The 20,933-nt window shown below is 37.5% G+C and overlaps 1 protein-coding gene across 1 annotated transcript in view; it reads right to left on the minus strand.

Moving 5' to 3' along the window:
- The window catches only part of CDH10 (cadherin 10, type 2 (T2-cadherin)), a gene marked incomplete at its 3' end in the record, with an annotated part of 63,976 nt that extends 48,332 nt beyond the window's left edge, over positions 1-15,644 (minus strand). The window contains exon 1 of the mRNA XM_009894160.1: positions 15,265-15,644. Within this exon, the coding sequence (XP_009892462.1) occupies positions 15,265-15,495 (231 nt within the window). The remainder of the gene's footprint in view (positions 1-15,264) is intronic.
- Positions 15,645-20,933: the final 5,289 nt, after the last annotated feature.

The raw sequence follows: 20,933 nt of genomic DNA on the forward strand, positions 1-20,933 counted from the left end.
CCTCTCTTCCCTTCCTTGGGAATAAATTTAACAATAATACTATATTATCATGGATATCACTGTTTCGGATACTATTAAAATATCACCTTAATGTTTTTATTCCTTAATTCTGATATATACCCTCCACCTTGGCTGACATTTTCCAATTCCTGGGTTGACAGACATTGTCATTTGGTTCTCTGTGGTATATTTGTTGTTATCCCTAAGTATACCTCTTCCAAAGATACATATACTTTAGAATATTCATGAGAACAAAATGCACACATAATAAAGGCAGAAAATCTTCACACCTCTTACCCATTTACATGTTACAGGGATTTCAGATGGAAATAAAAACAATCCTGTTTAACTTGTTTTTAAATGTCCTCCGTCAGTAGGCGAAATGAAGTAAGCATCAATATTCTTAATGGTGTTCTGCATTTGTTTTAAAAAAAAAATCAATGCTTTTTATGTATAGTACAAATTGTATGTTAGGATATATAAAAACTAATGCTGTTTTAATGGTTATTTTTTTAATAGCTAGGCTAACTTAGGAACATATATATAAGCTATAATTAAAAAAAACCCCACCTTGTTAACAAAAAAAAATACCTAAAATTGCTTCTTAATTACCTCTTTGTTATCATTAATGCAGAGAGCATGAGTACTAGTGGTGACTTTTCCTTTAAAAAAACAAAACTAAACAGATAAAACCCTGAGCTTTCAAATACTTAAAAGGTGTTCTGAATTAAGTTAATGGAAGATATGTGTTTTTCTGGCATATTAGGCTTCCTAGGCCATTCCTTGGTGGAATAGAGAGATTGTTCTGAAAAGTATTTAATCCTTTATACAATGTTTAGTACAGAATTTTATTTTAGTCCAGAATCAACCAAACAACAAAGAATATGTATGTTAAAAAAAAAAAAAAACAACCAACAACAAAAACCCAAGTCTGAGGAAAATCTTATCAGACATAGTTCCATTCTGAGACCATAAGTTATAGCGTAGAGAGACTATGCATGGAAGTAGGAATATAGGCTTGTGCCACATCAAGCTGAGTAGGAGGAGGACCAAAGAATGTTTCTTCATTTAGTCCACTTTTTTAATGAATGGGAAGCTGAACAGCAGACATAGGTCAGGACTTCTTTTCCGCCTTTAACACAAGAATTCCCTTCCACTTATTCACACCCAGTCATCTACAGGAGGCATTAGACCAAGCTGCTAGAACGTAAGGGCATTTGAGTTTCACTGAGGGTTCTCTACTTTCTATCTTCACCTGATTTACAGACTGTATTTGCTACATTAAAATTGTAAGAGAGCATGCATATTGGCTCATGTAAGAACTCTTTGGTGTATGAAATTCAATTAGTCTCTAGTTCATGTTAGCTGAATGCTTGTGTGTCTTCTGGAGTGGAAGTTGCAACAGTCTAATGAAGCTGAAACTTTTGTGTTCTAGCTCTCTGAACATCAGCTAAAGACCTCGGCTTGAGGAAGCAGTTTTGTTGTTGGCACGTTGACTCGTTGCATCTATGTAAGACTCTCTGCTGCTCATATGATGTGTCGTAAAAAAAGAAACTGCCTTTGCCAGCTGAAATCCTAGAAGATTTTTTCAGTGACAGGACCATCTACTTTCTCTAGGTTGTGAATCCTCCCTTTAGAATAAGCAGCAATAATGGGGAAAAGACACAAATCTAGTGATGAAAAAATACCTTTGTGGTATAATTAATTTGTGAAAACTTAGAATGTTGCAGATTATATCACTTGGTAGTGAAGATTGTAGGGACTTGGGAAAATACTATTTCTAATCCTGTGACAGACATTGCTTCACCAGGGATGCATAAAGGAATCCTAAAAATATTATTAATTTTAATTAATGTTGTTACAAGGTAACAATGATTTTTGTCTTTCCTTTGCATAATGAATCAAGTTAAAGTAAACTAGTATAACCTGAAAATACACTGCAGACTGGAGTTTTTAATTTCTTGTTTTGCTTCTCAGTAAGCAAAAGAATTTCAGAGCACTCCTCATCTTGCTTTACTTGTTATGCTTCCATTTTAGCTTGCTCTCCCTTTATCATTCCTAGTCTCAAAAAATTCTCTATTTGAAATGTTCCTTTTTTCTTTTCCACCTGTCTCCTCTTTTAAATAACACATAATAGCACAGGACTGGCAAACAGACAATATAACTGAGTGAGAAAATTAAATGTGTGGCATATCTCATGAAAACTTAGTGCAAATTCTTGCATCACTGAAGAGAGTTGCTTTAAATCTTACCTTAAGGAAAAATTGAAATAAGTGAATCTCTTTGGTGAGTAAAATCTGGCTCAAAGCAATGACAGTTAAATCTGGCAAATAATAAAATACTGAACAGGACATGAGCTGGTCTGAAAAATCTTTTAGAATAAGTACAGCTAATGTTAAATAACTGCATCATTTAATAGTTCAGTTCATGAGGCTTACAATAAATATCTCCATTGTGGGAATTCTATATCAATTATTCTCTGCTGATTTCAGGTCAAATCTGCCCACTGTTGTGATTATATTTAGACAGACTATCATTATTATTCTACAAAGTATCCAGTGGAGGTGCTAATATTATACGTGCTCTAGAAAACTTGGAGTGAAATTGTGAATGCCTCCACAGATGTATTTTGGCATCACATGGTTAATATGATTACTTAATGTCATGGTTTAGGCCAAATCAGCTACTGGGGATGTGGGGGACCCCAGATGCAACTGACAGATGCTCCCCTCTATCCCTCTTCAAAGAGAGAGGCAAAGGAAGGAAAAAGAGACATGAGTTTGGAACAAACTAAACTACTTTAATGAAATATTGATAATAAAATAAAAAGGAAATAATGAAATATATACAAAATCATGTTAAGCTCCCAGGATGACAATCACGACACTGGCTGGCACTGGGGCAGTCCCAGGCTGGACTCACTGACGGAGGGGAACTGGATTCCGGATCTGCATTCAGGATCGGGATCAAAGGCAGACAAACAGAAAGAGTCCTCCTTGGACACTGGCCATTGAAGAAAGAGGGCTGACCCTTTGATCCTTCAGCTTTTATACTGAGCATGAGGCAGATGGGGTGGAATACGCTGTTGGTCAGTTCTGGGTCACCTGTCTGTCGCTCCTCCCTGCAGGTGGGACCCCACTACTCTTTTCCGCTTCCAACCCTCCAACGGGGTAAATAACAAAGTTGGTTGGCCTTGGGTGTTATAGTAATAAGCATAAGCAAGAGCTTATCTGCATACCATGCCTGGGCATCAACTATAAACATGGGTCTTATCACTCTGGAAGTGAACATTGTCTGCACAATATGCTGTTAATTTCAGTAGTTAGAAGAGGCCCAGCTAAGAAGCAAAGTTACTGGGCAAAATTGGTTGTTTTACCTCAAACAAGGACACTCAGAAAAGAGCTAATATGTTACAATTTGCCCTGAAATTTTTCCTCAGAATTAGGAGAAATAGGAGGAATTCAGGACTTATTTGAATAAAATCTAAAAGATAGAGTAATTCAGGAGTGTGTTGAGGTCTCATTGTTACTGTGATACTTGGAATAAATTGAAATGTTGACAAATATATTGCAGAAGAATGTAGAAAAAAACATTTTCTAGACTGTAAAAATAAAAACTACTATTATAAAGTAAGAGAATAGAAGTGCATTTAGTGAGGTAATATTGAATGGCCTGTCATTTGGTAAAGACTACAAAAAACTGTAACCTCTATTGGAAAGTCTCCTATACATTATAGTATATTAAATTAAGATAAAAAAACGACTTGAACTGAATTAATACCTATAGTAAGAATTCAAACTAAAGGTTGGTTTTTTAATACAGTCATATTCTTGTCTCTAGTTATCTGAATACCAATCATTGAAAATTCATAGAGGGATTCTGAATCTGAAATTCAAATAGAAATAGGTGTGACAAATCTTAAAGTTTTTATCTGGCATTGTCATAAATCACTTTAATTCCAGAAGTAGTTTGCATGATAAAATGGGACTGACTAACTTGATCTGCTCTCTGTATTTCACAGTAGCATATTCTGGCTTTTTGGTGAAAATAGGATTAACACTTTGTATGCTCCTAGAAAAAAATCCACAACCTTTATATTCAATTAGGAGACTTCAGACTTGGGTGGATTCAGAGAGGTGAGGGTAAGAAAACCCACACTCCTGCAATTGGCAGATTTGATTCGGATCATTGGAAGTTAATTAACATAGAATTCCCTCTTTGTAATTTTCAAGTAATTTTTAAAGCAACATTGTTATATTATTAATCTAAAGCCTTCTGAAAGATGTTTTACAAAGATGTTTAAGGCCTCTAAAAAGACACTGAGCTGAATTTGATTGTGCATCTTTTCATTGACTTATTTTATTTATGGTTACATTTAACTTGAAGAACAATGTAATATCGTAATATCATAGAATCACAGAATCATAGAATCAGAATAGTTTGGGTTGGAAGGGACGTTTAAAGGTCATCTAGTCCAACCTCCTCCACACGGAGCAGGGACATGTTCAACTTGATCAGGTTGCTCGGAGCCCCGTCAAACGCAGCCTTGAATGTTTCCAGGGATGGGCCATCTACCACCTCTCTGTTGCTGTATTTCACCACCCTCATTGCAAAAACTTTCTTCCTTACATCTAGCCTAAATCTATGCTCTTCTAGTTTAAAACCATTACCCCTTGTCGTACTGCAACAGGCCCCGCTAAAGATTTTGTCCCCATCTTTCTTATAAGTCCCCATCTTTCTTATAAGTCCCCATCTTTCTTATAAGTCCCCTTTCAGTACTGAAAGGTCGTGATAAGGTGTCCCCGGAGGCTTCTCTTCTCCAGGCTGAACAACGCCTACTCTCTCAACCTGCCAAACAACGCCAACCCCTGTTCTCATAAGAGAGGTATTCCAGCCATATGACCATTTTTGTGGCCTTCCTCTGGACCTGCTCCAACAGGTCTATGTCTTTCCAGTGCTGCAGGCTCCAGAGCTGGATGCAGTACTCCAGGTGGGATGTCACCTGAGCAGAGTAGAGGGGCAGAATCACCTCCCTTGACCTGCTGGCCACACTTCTTTTGGTTCAGCCCAGGATACGGTTGGCTTTCTGGGCTGCCAGCATACCTGTCGGCTCATGTCCAGCTTTTCATCCACCAGTGCCGGTACCCAGTCCTTCTTGGCAGGGCTACTCTCAATCCCTCCAACCCCCAGCCTGTATTGATAACAGGGCTTGTCCCAGCCCAGGTGCAGGACTTTGCACTTGGCCCTGTTGAACCTCATGAGGTTCACACGGACCCACTTCTAGAGCTTGCCCAAGTCCCTCTGGATGGCATCCTGTCCCTCAGGCATGTCAACAGCACCACTCAGCTTGGTGTCATCTGCAGACTTGCTGAGGGTGCACTCAATCCCACTGCCTAGGTCATTGATAAAGATACTAAATAGTACTGGTCCCAATACAGAGCCCTGAGGAATACCACTTGTCACCGATCTTCATCTGGACATCGAGCTGTTGACCAGTACTCGCTGGATGAGACTATTCAACCAATTCCTTATCCACCAAAGAGTCCACCAATCAAATCCATATCTCTCCCATTTAGAGAGAAGGGTGTTGGGGGGGACCATGTCAGAGGCCTTACAGAAGTCCAGCTAGATGACATGTGTAGCTCTTCCCTTGTCCGCTGATGTAGTCACTCCACCATAGATGGCCACTAGGGTGGTCAAGCAGGATTTTCCCTTGCTGAAGCCATGCTGGCTGTTTTGAATCCCCTCCCTGTCCTCCATGTGCCTTAGCATAGCTTCTTAGAGTATCTGTTCCATGATTTTTCCACCTAGATGCTTCCATACAGCCTGTTTGGACATGCCTTTTATCATGCCAAACAACCTAATTATTCATTAATGCCTTTCTAACTTGTTAGGTGTGCTCAGACATCTAAGGTCCTTTGCACCTGCAATTCCGGCAACTGGATGATCTGCTAACTGGATCTTTAAAATAAAAACAGGAGAGCTTCTGTTCACAGAATTGAAAAGTGTAAGAACTCGTCTATGGTTGCACATTTAAAATTGCTACAGACCACAATATTGTCAAATTAGAGGGCAATTTTTTCCCCTCAGTGTTCCGGTTGTCCTTTACAGTTTTAATTAAATTGCTATTAAAAGACTTAGTAACTAGATATAATTTAATTTGAGGAAGCAACACTGATGAATTGGTCAATGATAATTGTTTACTCCTGCAAACAAATCCTACTTTGTCTGCCAGAGACTACAGATACTTTGACTGTACAGCTACTCACTGCCTCAAACAGAAGGCATTGGAGGGTTTGAAAGAACCTGCCATTACAGTGTTTTTGGTTCAGCTTATTTTTAATTATTATCAAAGACAAAAACGGTTTTATAAACATAAGGAAATTCTTCCAGAAGAAAGACATTTTAAAAGGGTAAACTTCAACTTTTAACTTCTTCAAACTCTCTCCCTCGTGGGTATTTTGTTGCGAGTCACCAATTTTCCCTCAGTATTACCCCAAGCTCTTCCTTGCTATCTGTGTATATAGGATATTTAAAAGGTCATCTGCATCTGATTTAAAAAGAAAAATCAATAAAGGAACAAAAAAAGCCCCTAAAGCATCAGCCTTTGAATTGCTGTTGAAGCTATTGGCTGTTTATACATTTATCATTTCAAACAAGGTGTAGGTCAAACATTTCTAAAGCTCCCTTTTCTATTATGTTTTTAATTCCTTGAGTGAATGAATGTATTGTGATGAAGTGGACTCTACTTTTCCTGCGCTATGGCTTTGAATATAAATCATTTCAGTTTTATCGGTTCATTCCTTTTTGGAATATCTTTCTGTGACAAGCAGATACAATTTTAAATTTGAAAGAGAAATTGAACTGAAAGGAACTGGAGAGTTCAGACTAAGCTGCTTCCCTGTATCTTATACTATTTTGAAGTATGATGCCATTTTAAGTTGAATGCATAATCAGGTACAAACTCTTGAGTTTGGAAACCACCCAAGAGAGCTCTAACTCTTCTCTGTGAAGGTGGCAAAAAGCATCTTACTGGTGATTTTGCACCTGCTGGAAGGATGCCCATAACTTAGACTATCTTCCCTCTAAATTTTCCAAATAACCGATCGATACTCTTTCACTTTGTGCTTGCACAGAGCAGAATTGCCTGGTTTAGAAATTAGTTTCAACATGGCAGGGCACTACTATTGGGATTATTAGGAAAAAAAAAAAAAAAAAAAAAAAAAAAAAAAAAAAAAAAAAAAAAAATCAAGCATTTTAAAATAGTATTCCCAGAGACTGAGATAGACAGTGGTGGGAAATCTACCCCAGTGACTATCAGGACCATACTGACCACCCAGTCTCCTTATCACTTCTCTTCTCATCAAAATGGCTTGCACTCAGGTATCAACGTGTAAAAAAAGTAAAAGGGAGAAGTCAAATAATCTTCTTCCCTCTTGTATCAAAACTGGCAGGTTTTCGTTAAACCATTCATACACTCCCAGTGGCTCACATTTACCTTGTAGCACCAAACACCATTAGATGCAGCGGCCAGTTACGTGACAGAAAAAAGAAGCAGCAATATTCAGCTACTGGTTCTTACTCATATTTACATTTGTTTCTGAGTAGACTTGAAAAGTATTTACATAAGGGGTAAGAACGTGAAGTCAATTAGATGTCTGTAGAAAATCATGAAGTGAAAACCATACGCTGTTTTTAAAGTGTTAATTGTGAACCACTCACAGCAGACTAAAATTAAATATGAGCACAGTGTATGATTCTACAATACAGAAATCTATTGACACATGGAAAAGGAAATAACGAAAAACTGTTTTAAAATACATTAGCGAAGTATGTTATCATGTAGGGTGTGTGTACGGGCGGCATCGGCGGTGGGTGCCGGGCGGCCCCTGTGTGTGAGGGCCGGGGCTGCCCCGTGCCGGACACAGCCGGTTCCCGCCGGCTCCAACGACCCCACCGCAGGGCACAGCTGAGCCCCTCAGCCACGGGCGGGCGCCGCGGGGAAACGCTGCCCATGACATGTGATAGCAATTAGGAAATACATTTTAGTGTTTTACCTCAGAAGTTAAACATACCAGTAGTAGTCTGTAAAAGCCATGCTTGAAACTGAAAGCTTTAAAATGCTTGTGAAAGGTCATTTTTGTCACAAAGAACTAGAAAGTTCATTTAATTTTTAACTGATTTACTCTGTTCAGCAGAATTTAATGTTTCAAGATCTATTTCTAGTTTGTTTGCCTTAAGGGGAAATGTTTAATTTTTTGGTTTTATTTTGCTATCTTTGCCTATATCCTTCCTTTCTTCTTTCCTTCCTTTCTCTCTTTCTCTTCCTTACTTCTTTCTCTTTGTCTTTTTCTCGTCTCGTCTCTCTCTCTCTTTCTCTCTTTCTTTCTTATGTGTGTTGTATCTCCACTAATACCTCACTTGACAGTTTGAGCTACCAGCTTCTGATGAGGCCCTACTGGTTTTATGAAACACATCTCTTGCAGTGCTATGTAGTTTTGGTTGGATGAACAGTCCTACTGACTTTACCATTTTAAAGAAAAAGCACAATCCCAAAGCAGTCTGCCTGTTTGGTCTTTAAGGACAGACTTTAAGCAGACAGACATTCAACACATCGAAAGTTTCTTCTTGACAGAGCAAATACTGACGCTGAATCTGCTGAGAAGGGAAAAACTGCCTTGGAACACCTACTTTCAGCTCTGTTATATGTGGGCTGCACCCCTAAAAACAAGCCTTAAAGGACAGTAATCCACTCCAGTACTATTTCACTGTGAAGCAGTGGAGTTTCACTGTAGGTCTCTGTTCTTCGTCACCCTTTCCAAGATTTACACATCCACAGCCTTTGAACAAATATATCTGGCTTTGGATTCAGGAGCATGACAACTGTGGCTTCTTTGGTCTTCACTGAAAGACTGGTGGATACTACAAAGCCTTTGCATTCCTTAACAACTGTCTGTTAACTCTGTCCTGCGTCATCCAGCAAAACTCAGTATCTTGTAGGGATACATCCAGTACAATAGCTAACAAATAATTCATTCTTTATGGGAATAAAAACTTTCAGCCAGGTCAGCTCTTTGCCACCAGTACCTTAGGCTGCTGTTTAATGAATCAAGAAGACAGAGACTCCAACAAACACTGAGATTTCCAAAGGAATAGTCCTTTTGCAAACAGAAAATATAAACCCTCTGCAAACTTCAATTTAGATTAAATGATGAATCTAACCAGTTATAGTCCTAAACTCCTTACTAAGCTGAATCCCAACAGAGTTTGAGAAAAAAATTGATCTCAGCACTCACTGAGAATCAATCAGCCACCAGGACAACCTTACAGGAAGCTTTTGATGCCTCTGACGTTATGGAAAACAATGGTTGTACTACGTGTTTTGAGAAGCCATCATAGTTCCTGTGTTCTGGACTACAATAAGAGGTTGAAAAGAACCATCTTCAAAAAAATAAAAGACATTGAAATATATTTCACTCTGACACTCTTGACCTGTACTCCATCTAGGAGCCCACACATGTACCCCCAAAAGCAGTCTTTCATATCCTTGCCATAAATCGGTGCCTTAAATAACCCTCTTCACAGTCTATGTGTTAAGTCTTGCTGAGAAAAAAATAAATTTCTAAATGTTGTTGTCCCTCAAGCGTCAGTTCCACCACACTGCAGTATCTTCAATGAGATAAGATTTTTGAAGATACATAGATTTGAACAACTTTTTCTTTTGTTGTTGCATCCTGTAGGGTTATACCAAAAAAATCCCAAATGGAGATTGTTAAAGGACAAGCTGTCTTTTTTCACCTTGGCAGCTGAGTCCTAGACACAGCAGATCACAAGTTATTTATTCAGTTTGCAGAATATCATTCCTCCCTTTCCATTCTTCTTTATTAATCCCTGTCAAAAGAATCTGCTTTAGCTGAAAATTCAACCTCTACAGAACTTCAGTGCCACAGAGCTGATTTCCTTCACCTGAAAGGGAAGACATTTTGTGCTCAATCAGATCTTCACACCAAATATTAAGCCTGCATATGAGCACTTTTAATTCAAAATCCTACTCTTCAGTTTCTCATGGCACCAAAGGTCTTTACAAAAGAAAGAGCTATAGTAGAAACACTCTTCAGGAATCAAAATACAGAAGTTTTTAAAAGGGTTTTGTAAGTATTCATCTTACCACTACAACAGCAACACTTCATTGGGATCTTTTTTTTTGTGTCCCCCTTGATAGCAAACCCTTTGAAATCAAGACAACATGCTCTTTTGTATTTCCCTCTCCAAAATGAGTATTTTTGGTAGCTGCTTCATCAGAAAGAAAAGTCCATTCAAAATTCCTGCCCAGGATGGTTTCTGGCTTTCATTTCTCTCAGGAAATTATTTTGATTAATCTTTCCTTAAAACTGATTGTTTCTCCAACAGCAACAACAGTACATATGTCTGATCTCAGCTAATCTTTATCCTTGTATTTTGACAGAACATGGACTTCCAGGAAAATGCATCTTTTTACCTCTGATGTTGCCAAATTCTATGTAAAATATTTCTCATTGAATTATGGACTATATGAAGGAATACTAAGCAATTCTAACAATATTAAGCAATATGAAGGAATACTAGCAATACTAACTTCAAACAGTATATTTAATTCTAATACATAAACATTTAACTAGAGTACAAGCAACATCTGAGACTTCCGTAGTTCACATCTTTACGACATGGTGATAAGCTGTCCTGAGCTCCGTTCACGCTTTCGTTACACATTACGCTCTTGATGAGATGTATAAAAGCAATGACACTTTTTTGGGCTATCTGTCTTTCAGGCTTTATCGAGTTAAAGATGTGGGAACCTCCTTCAGGTACCAATTCTGTAGTGTATCATCCACAGTGTCAATAGACAGAGATAGTCACTAACAGGAAAAGACAGGCCCTTACCCAGGAACTGTTTTTGAAACCATGTGATGTATGCATATGTTGCTAATACTCCAAGTCCTTTCCTCAGAATCCTGTCTGTGTTGGAGTTCTCGAACAGGGAGGAACTAAATGAGCTTGACATGTTCTGCTCTGTACACCATCAAAGATAATAAGTGCACTTATGCAATTATGAATACTGCTAGGATAATCCTCTCTGGTAACAGTTCTAATATGGCATATGCAAAATTATATATAAATTTATGTGCAAATATCTGATAAATTGTCTTTTGAGATACTAAAAACCACCGCAGTGTAACTAAGAACTTCCATCTCTTGAAGTACTGAAAAATTCATGTCAGTTGATCCTTTATGCAATAAAACTACTGTGATGAAAATTGCTGGAAAAAGTCAATGTCTCAGAGAGCAAAGTGGGAAAAATATCTGCAAGAATGAAACAAATGGCAAGATCTGGCAAAATAATAAGGAAGGAAAATAAACTTTAATGTGGATGAAGAATTTCTTTGTAAATTTATTTTTGAACAACTATGGATTAAAACATTGTTGGTACACAGTAGTGCTTCCTTTAGGTGACAACTATTAGAGTAAAATTTTTAGATTTAAAAGAAATGTTTTTTTCTGGATAATAAATTGAAGTTTTTCAGAACAAGTTTGAAAATGCATAATACTTTGTAGTTGTACCACTTTATCTGAAAAATAATAAATGGGCTTTGAAACTATATACTAACGAAAAGAAATACAATTATGAATCAGCTTTCTGTATGTTAAGAAAGAATAACAGCATAAATAGACTTTCTGCACAGAAAAAAACATAAAGTATTGTCCATAACTCTAACCCCAAATATGAATAAAATGGGGTTTAAGCTTCTTTTTGAACATCCCTGCATTCTTTGTCTGAAATTGGGAAAAGTACCTTTTCTAGGAATCAGTGACTTTTAGTATATTTTTGCGAAGATACCTCAAAGATAAATTGTGTAATACATATATAGGTCTGGTTTCTCACACTGTTCTTTTTTATGACTTCAACCTTTACTAGAAACTACAGTTGTAATTATTATTTGAGATTCTGCATATACAAAATTCACATATCATTTTGATTTATAACCTCAGGATGCTGTGTATTACAAGAAAGAAAGGATGAGCATCCTCCTTTCTTATAATAATAATAAATACTGATCTGAAACAACCAGTGACTGTCCATAATCACTCAATTTGTATGTTGCCACTATTTCACAAGCATGGTTGACTTAAACAAGGAAGTCTTCCACTGTTACTGGATTACATATCCCATTCATTGAACCTCATTTCCATCACAGTATTATAGAATCATAGAATGGTCTGGGTTGGAAGGGACCCTAAAGATCATCTAGTTCTAACCTGCCTGCCATGGGCCGGGACAATTCCCACTAGATCAGGTTACTCAAAGCCCCATCCAGTCTGGCCTTAAACACTTCCAGGGATGGGAAGTGCTCTCATATCTCACATAATTTCCAAATACCGTCTCCAAACATGTAGCAAAGAAATTAACGAGAAGGTGGCATTTTATGTCACCCACCTATCCGAATCATTCTGTCTTTGGATAAAATCAGATAAAAGAAAACATCCAGAAACATATTGACTATACAACCCAGATGGCCTTTGAAAAGGTGAGTGCAACACCAGGGAAAAGAGATAGATACTATGAAGTTTATTCACTATGAATTTAATCATTAATTACTTTTTTATCTAATAATTTCAGAATTTGGACTATCAGGCTGTTAAAACATTAAGTAGTGTTAATAATCAAGTTTTAGCTTCACATATAATCTGTTTCCTTTTGTTTCCTTTGTGTAAAACTCTCTGTGCAAATACAATGCTATGATAGTCTTCATTTTGCACGTGTTTTCTACATTTTTCCCAAACTTTTCAGAAAATTACTATAAGGCAACTTTATATTCTCAGGTTAATTTTAAATTTGCTTGCTCAAATTAACATTTTTGCTCTAAGCAGAGCAAAAATGTAAAAGTGCAGTCTTAAGTGCTTCTCAAGTTCCTTTTACTTTTACTTATCTTTACTTATCACTTCCCATTTGCAAACACTTATTTTCTCTCAGCCAAAATAGTTCTGTTTATCAACATCTCTCTCTTTTTCTAAGGCAGAGGAACTAGCCTATAAAAATATTAATGCTTTTCCCTCTAAAGAGTCTTCCTTCACTCATCATGACTGGAAGAAAATGATGAAGTAAGACCACTCACAATTTATGATTTGGGATCATAAGTATTAAAAAACAATGCAATAAAAAAAGTAATCCGGAGGTTTCTGAAGGAGCATAAATAATTTGAAATTCAGTGTGCCCTGCAAAGCTATTTATTTCCTGGGACTTCTGGGGGCAATACACTTCCAAATACAATAGCATAGTCTTTCGACACTTATTATTTTGTGGGCCAGGTCAATTTTCATAAGCTATCAGCCTGGCCTGGACTGAGGAACTGTCCTAGATACTTTGGTACACTTGGGAGCCATGACTTTACACTTAATAAGTGTATGAAATAAATATAAGAACTATTTACAAGGCTCTCAACATGCTTTGGAAATGGCTGTATCATTCAAATGCTGGTGTTAAAATTACAGACTCAAAGCAACAAATAAAAAGTGGAAACAAAAAGGCAGTTTACTCATTAATAAGCTTGCACTCTTAAATTTTTACTTAGTATTTAAATTTCATACATTTTCATAAGTATTTCCTTTCTCGAACACCCCAACATCCTTACTCCTTAAAAGAAACATTTTATGATATAATAAACCCATGCACCAGTACATGCTGGGAACCAACTGGCTGGAAAGCAGTTTTACAGAGGGACCTTGGGGTCCTTGTAGACAGCAGGCTGACCATAAGCCAGCAATGTGCCCTTGCAGCAAAGAAGATCAACAGCACCCTGGGCTCCATTAGGAAAAGCATCACCAGGAAATCAAGAGGGATGATTCTTCCTCTCTGCTCTGCCCTGTTGAGACACATCTGGAGTGCTCAGTGGAAGAGCTCCCCAGTAGAAGAGAGGAGAAGCTCCTGGAGAGTCCAGCAAAAAGGCCACTAAGTTGATTAAGGGACTGGACTGGAACATTTTTCATAGGAGGAGAGGCTGAGAGAGCTGAGACTGTTCAGTCTGGAGAAGAGAAGGCTCAGCAGGGATCTTATTAATGTATATAAATACCTGGTGGGAAGGAGCAAGGGAGACAGACCCGGTCTCTTTTCAGTGGTGCCCAGTGACAAGAGAAAAGGGAATAGGCACAAACTGAAATACAGGAAATTCCCTTTAAGTATAGAAACAAATTTTTTACTGAGCGGATGGTCAAACACTAGAATAGGTTGCCTAGAAAGATTGTGGAGCCTCCTTCTTCGGAGATATTTAAAATCTGACCGGACATAGTCCTGAGCAAGCTCTAGCTGACCTTGCTTTGAGCAACGGGGTTGGGCTAGATGATCTCCAGAGGCACCTTACTATCTCAGCTATTTTTAACAAGTGATTTTCAACAAGTCACTATCTCTCTGCAGTATTTTACAAGTTTAAAACCATGTAAAAAATTAAAATCTTGATTACAGAAAATGAAAATTCTGTGTTTATCACCAACCATTAGTGCTGATGGTACCCATTACTGCTGACACTAACTTCCACTTTCAGCAAATTACTATTTTGAAGTAATTCCTTGTATCTGTTTGAATATTATTGTGGCATTATGAGTTATATATTTTTTAATAAATGACATGGCAAAACAGAAACATCAACTGAAAATAACTTAAAAGACAATTCCAATGTCCTTTATGTATGCAGATAGTATGCTACACAGTCTTATGTGCAGTTCTGTTGACCCCTGTTGTAGTTCACTTTCTAACCAACTCATTTCTATCACACAGTTGTTAAGGAATTTTGCTCACTGCAGTTTGTTGAAATTCAGGGAGACTTAAAGAAGAAGAATATTTTTTCTTCAAACTAGTTTTCATTCTTCAAATATAAGCAGAGAAAAAAGTATGTGTTATTTTGTATGAAATAAAAAATATTCAAAGAGTTGAAAAATAATTTTATAATGAATTATAAAATGGGTTTTGATACAGAAGAGATAGTGGACTGCTGGTAGGACCGATGTGCTAAAGCAAACAAATTTGTTAAAGATATCTTCATTTGTTTCATGCAAATATGTCTGAATAACCTTGAATAGCAACATTAATTTAGTGATTCTAGGAGGACAAACTATATATATATATTTTGCCTGGAATTCTGCTTCTTATGCAATAGAATAAAACATAGAAATTAGGGATCTGTGGAAAGATAAGTAAACTTGACAACTATACAGAAATCTTAATGAGAAACCTACCTTGCCTACATACTGATAATCAGATCCTGTGTATTCCTCTAGAAGAAAAAACTGGTTCCACATCCAGCCTCGCTTCTGACGGTGAATTGCTTTTCCATCATTCCCAGATGCACGTCCTCCAAAGCTTTTGGGTCTGAGATCAGGAGTCCTTCTGAACAGCATTTCTGTATGGCAGGGAAGCGGCAACCACATCCAGAGCAGCAGAAGTAATAGGACTTGCTGTATTGTCATAGTTCTCCACTGCTGATGCTCTTCAAGCTGGGCAGTGGTGGAGTCTACAGTTTTGTTTTTTGTGACTTGCTTTTTATGTCTCTAGTTGCTGATGCAGGCAAGCAGTTTCCAGCAACTCATCTCTGAACTGTACATAGTAACCAAATTCTGAAAGTAAACAGAGAAGAGAGAGTACAAGTTGAAATGCATTCACTCCTTAATGTTCAACATCCCTGCTGCTATACCCCGCAGGTACAAAATGTTATGACATAGAAAGCAACCTGGTCAGGAATATAAAGGCTATCCAGATAAAGAGAACACTGTGAATATGTTAGGTAGCTGCTGTCAAAACACTTCTTAAGAAAGAGTGCCCTGAGATGATCAACTATTTCCCCATTAAAACCTTTCCATTTAGAAACTTCTAAGAGTGTTCTTTGTATAGACTGGGGGATTAATATTGCTGAAACTTACACATTAAATTCTGCTGCCTTTGCTTCACATGTTTTCCACCCGATTTGATTTACAAGAATTCCAGTGTTTTATTAATCTTACTATCAAGAGAACAGAAAAGCCAACACAAAGTAGTTTTAGAAATGAGGAAATGGTAAAACACCAGTTCTCCAGGGTATTTTAAATGGTAAAAAGGAACATCATATGCATCAGAAGAAATACAACATGACAAGAAGCAAACTTTTAAATAGAAAAAGTTCTAGAGATGATCTTGCGATATGGAGTGGTGCAAACTTGGCCTTAAAATCATAGAATCATAGAATGGTTTAGGTTGGAAAGGACCTTGAAGATCATCGAGTTCCAACCTCCCTGACGTGGGCAGGGACACCTCCCACTAGACCAGGTTGCCCAAGGCCATGTCCAGCCTGGCCTTGAACACCTCCAGGGATGGGGCCGCAACAACTTCTCTGGCAACCTGTTCCAGTGCCTTACCACCCTCAAAGTGAAAAACTTCTTCCTGATGTTTAATCTAAACCTGCCCTCTTCCAGTTTAAAGCCATTCCCCCTCGTCCTGTCACTACATGCCCTAGTAAAAAGTCCTTCCCCAGCTCTCCTGTAGGCCCCTTTAGATACTGGAAGGCCACAATAAGATCTCTCCGGAGCCTTCTCTTCTCCAGGCTGAACAGCCCTAACTCTCTCAGCCTCTCCTCATAGGAGAGGTGCTCCAGCCCTCTGATCATTCTCGTGGGTTTCCTCTGGACACGCTCCAGCAGGTCCATGTCTTTCTTATGTTGAGGACTCCAGAGCTGGACACAGTACTCCAGGTGGGGTCTCACGAGAGTGGAGTAGAGGGGCAGAATCACCTCCCTTGATCTGCTGGCCACAGTTCTTTTGATGCAGCCCAGGATATGGTTGGCCTTCTGGGCTGCAATTGCACATTGCTGACCTTGCACTTGGCCTTGTTGAACTGCATGAGGTTGGCTTGGGCCCACCTCTCCAGCCTGTCCAGGTCCCTCTGGATGGCATCCCTCCCCTTCAGCATGTCTACCTCGCCAAACAGCTTAGTATCATCGGCAAACTTGCTGAGGGTGCACTCGACCCCACTGTCCATGTCTGTGACAAAAATGTTGAATAATACAGGTCCCAGTACCGACCCCTGAGGAACGCCACTCATCACTTCTCTCCACTTGGACATTGAGCCATTGACCGCAACTCTTTGAGTGCGACTGTCAAGCCAGTTCTTTATCCATCGAGTGGTCCATTTGTTGAATCCATGTCTCTCCAATTTAGAGACCAGGATATCCTGTGGGATGGTGTCAAATGCTTTGCGCAAGTCCAGGTAGATGACATCTGTTGATCTTCCCTTGTCCACTGCCGCTGTAACCCCTTCATAGAAGACCATCAAATTTGTCAAGCATGTAAAAAATGTAGGAAGTATTTAAAAAAATGAGGGCCTGTTTTGCAAGTATCCTACATAACTGATTTTGGAAAGTACTGAAATTAATCTCATTGTGAGAAGTGATATTGCAGAGAGAAGGCAAGCTTCTCCTAACTCATCTTTGTTTTGTCTGCATTTCTTTTTTTTTGTTTGTTTTCCTTTCTTTTCTTTTAGTTTTTCCTTCTTCTGACACAACCATGAGATGTTATTTCAGCAAGACAAATTTAGCCAGGTTTTCTTCACTTTACTTCCATCCCAGCATTTAAAGAGTAACACTTTCTGCCAGTGAGATCATTTGGTAATGTTTTCCTTCAGTAAATCATGAAGATCTATGATTTGCCATCTTAATAGGATATAGTTTCTGCAAATTTTAATCAGGGTGGTTTGGGTTTTTTTTCGGTAGGCCCACAGAAAACAAAATGCATAGATGGTGGTTGCAGTTCCTTTTATATTCTTCCACATGTAGCACAAAAGTCAAGTAGTAAAAAGCTTGGGTTGTTTTTTCTCCCCTTTTCTGTTTTCGATAATAAGTAAAATTGCACACAGCATTCCCCTGTGTCCTCTGGTTTCAATAATGTCATGCTATAGCTCACTATCATCTTAAATATTTTTTATTTTTCAAAGAAAAGTTGTTTCTGTGTTTCGGTTTGATATTGATGTGCTACTTAAGATATTTCCAGTAAGACCGTGTTGATTAAGAGTTTCCAATAAAATGTCAGGGGTTTCGAGTGGAAAGCCTATGAAATATAGTGGTTTCTTACAGTTAAAAGACACTGTGTGTGCACGTGCATGTGTGTGTGTTAATAACTGAACAGATTCTGTTCAGGAACCAGCTTTTGTCTTCAGAGTTAAATTCTCTCAGGAGAATGTTTTACCCTCTCCTCCAACATCTGGAAAACTAAAGAACTTCTCAAAGGACTTTAACCCCAAGACTGTTCACAGTAAGTCACAGGCATTCATTTCCATTTGTCTAAATAAACACCAGGTTATGTGGCATTTCATTTACCTCTTCTTCCTTTCTCCTAAAACACTGACATTACTTGATTTGTGAACTTTGAATACTACCCAGAACAATCTGTTCTAATATAAACCACTAATAACATTTGCTGAATTATATGAGCATGTACCAACAGGAGATGTGGTCCTCGGAAATTATTTATCACCACTCATATTTAAGTTCTTTTGAAACAAAAGTATAGTGAGTGAGAAAGGAGGGCTAAGATTTATTCTCAGATACTTAGAAATGTTTCTTCTCAAAGACTATAGGAATTTCAAACTTGAAATGAGCTCTTCAGGATATTATTAGTTTCCCTAAAAATTGGAAAGCTATTGGGTTTTTTTTGAAAATGAGATATAATATATTCTCTTTTTCTGTTGTGGGTTGGTGGGTTTTTTTGGGCGTCTTTTTTCGCTTTCTTGTTGCCATCAGTATATATATTCCATTATTCACACATTATTATTTGATGTAGAAGTGTTGTTAAATTCCACTTGGGAAATAATGCTTCAATATTAGGAGTTGTTATTGAATTTCCTTGTTGTTAAATTAGGTCAGCAGAATGAAAGCTCAGATGAAATTTGCTAAAGTTACCAAAGTAGCTAATGCACATGGACTTGGCAAGAATGGCTGCTTAATGGATGTACGTAACAGCAAGGTCTTTTCCCTCCTTTGAGACTCCTGTTGGAGTTCAGCTTCCTGCTTAAAATGTAATGAGTTTGATAATAATCTACACTAACGCAATACCTTTAAAAATAAGCTAGCAAACAAGAAAATACAGATTGAACTAATAAAAATTAAATTAAAAGCACTGGAATAAAGGAAATGTTTGACAAGAATTAGATGAAGGAAACCTTTTAATATATAAGTACAGAAAATAGACAGAAGTCCCAGTTCTGTAATACATTGCATATTTGGGTTCTGTGCTACCCTGACAGTGCTGGAACAGTCAGTGGAGGAAGATAAATTTATTTTTTTTTTTTTTTAGTTCCTTGGAAAACTAATTGGAACATATCTAAACTTTGGTGAAAATCTTATCTTAGAAAAGGGCCTGAGAACACAGCAGAATTGTAATAGATTTTCTGGCTTCAAGTAAGTATTTTTTTTAAAGAACTGAAATAGTTTTAAACAGTTTGAAATAGTTTTAAATGAAATGATTTCACCAGTCTTTCTCCTCAAATCTCTCTCCACCTCTTTTTCCAGAAGATCACTTATCGACTTTTTCCCACAACAGAAAAGAAACAAAGACAAAAAATAATAAAAAAGCCCCCACAAACAGAAATTAAAGCTTTCTAAAAATTATCTAGTATGTGCAAGTTTCCATATTTATGTGTGATATCTTTCTAAATTATATTAAACTTACTACAGAGGAACATTGTGCCCAACTCTGCCCTTGTTTACACAGTTGTTTTTTTTTTTCGAATTATTTTAAATTAGTTTTCTTGGAACAGTCTCTTATATGGAGGAGATGGATCAATCATCACTGAAGCTATTAATCAGTTCACCATTAGCTTTCAGCTAATAATTTTAAAACAATTAGGCAGTTCTCACTTTCCACAGATTAATCACTTCCATATCACTCAGAACTTAGAAGAAAATGTTTTAATGCAACTCCAACTGTATACATGTGATCTTAAATGTAATTTTTGCAAAATTTTGAAAATATATTTTGTTTGCTCAGTCACCCCCTAATAACACTAAAACATACTTCATACCATTTGAAACTCGTGAGATTTAATGGACATATAAGATGGGCCGTGAATGCACTTCTGATGCACTTCTCAGACTTCCATTTACTGGTTGCTCCGGGAGGTTGATCTTTTACAGCTGAGATGTTCCTTCTTTAGTAAATTATTTCTTCTTTTTGTCTGTCTTTCTGCATTAATGTATTTTTTTGGAACTTAGCAGAAATAAATTTAAAATTTAAAATGTAAAACAGATCAAAAGCTTGTCTATTTTTTTTTGTTAATAAAGAAATTTTAGTAAACCTAGCTCTCTTGTGAAGACCAAATGGACAGCAAAAAATTTTACTTGGAATAGCTGCCATTATACAATTTTTGTTCTGTATTTAACCTTGGACAAACTTGAACTGGATTTTAATTGTATAATATTTCAAAAAGCTTTTTTAAAGAAAGATATTTATACAATGCCATGTCTGTTTTCACCATTTCTGTTTCAGTTGGGAGCCATTATCTATTTACACCTCTAATCTTGTCTTTCAGTCCTATTTTGCTATGTTTGTACAAAATAAATATATTTTTGGAGTCAAAGATACTTCAAGACAAATTACATTAAACTACATTTGATTTTAACCAGGAGAACAACCTTTAATTTTATTAGAATGGAAGACATTGGAGCATATTTTGTTCTTGTTTTGTTCCTGCTCTGCAGAGTTGACACCAATAAATCTATTCTTACTAATTTTCTGCACCACAGAATCACAGAATGGTCAGGGTTGGAAGGAACCTCTGGAGATCATCTAGTCCAACCCCCCGGCCAGAGCAGGGTCACCTACAACAGGTTGCACAGGACAGCGTCCAGGCGGGTTTTGAATGTCTCCAGAGTGGGAGACTCCAC

This window comes from Charadrius vociferus, unplaced genomic scaffold, assembly GCF_000708025.1.
Source record: "Charadrius vociferus isolate BGI_N301 unplaced genomic scaffold, ASM70802v2 scaffold481, whole genome shotgun sequence".
Taxonomy (NCBI): domain Eukaryota; kingdom Metazoa; phylum Chordata; class Aves; order Charadriiformes; family Charadriidae; genus Charadrius; species Charadrius vociferus.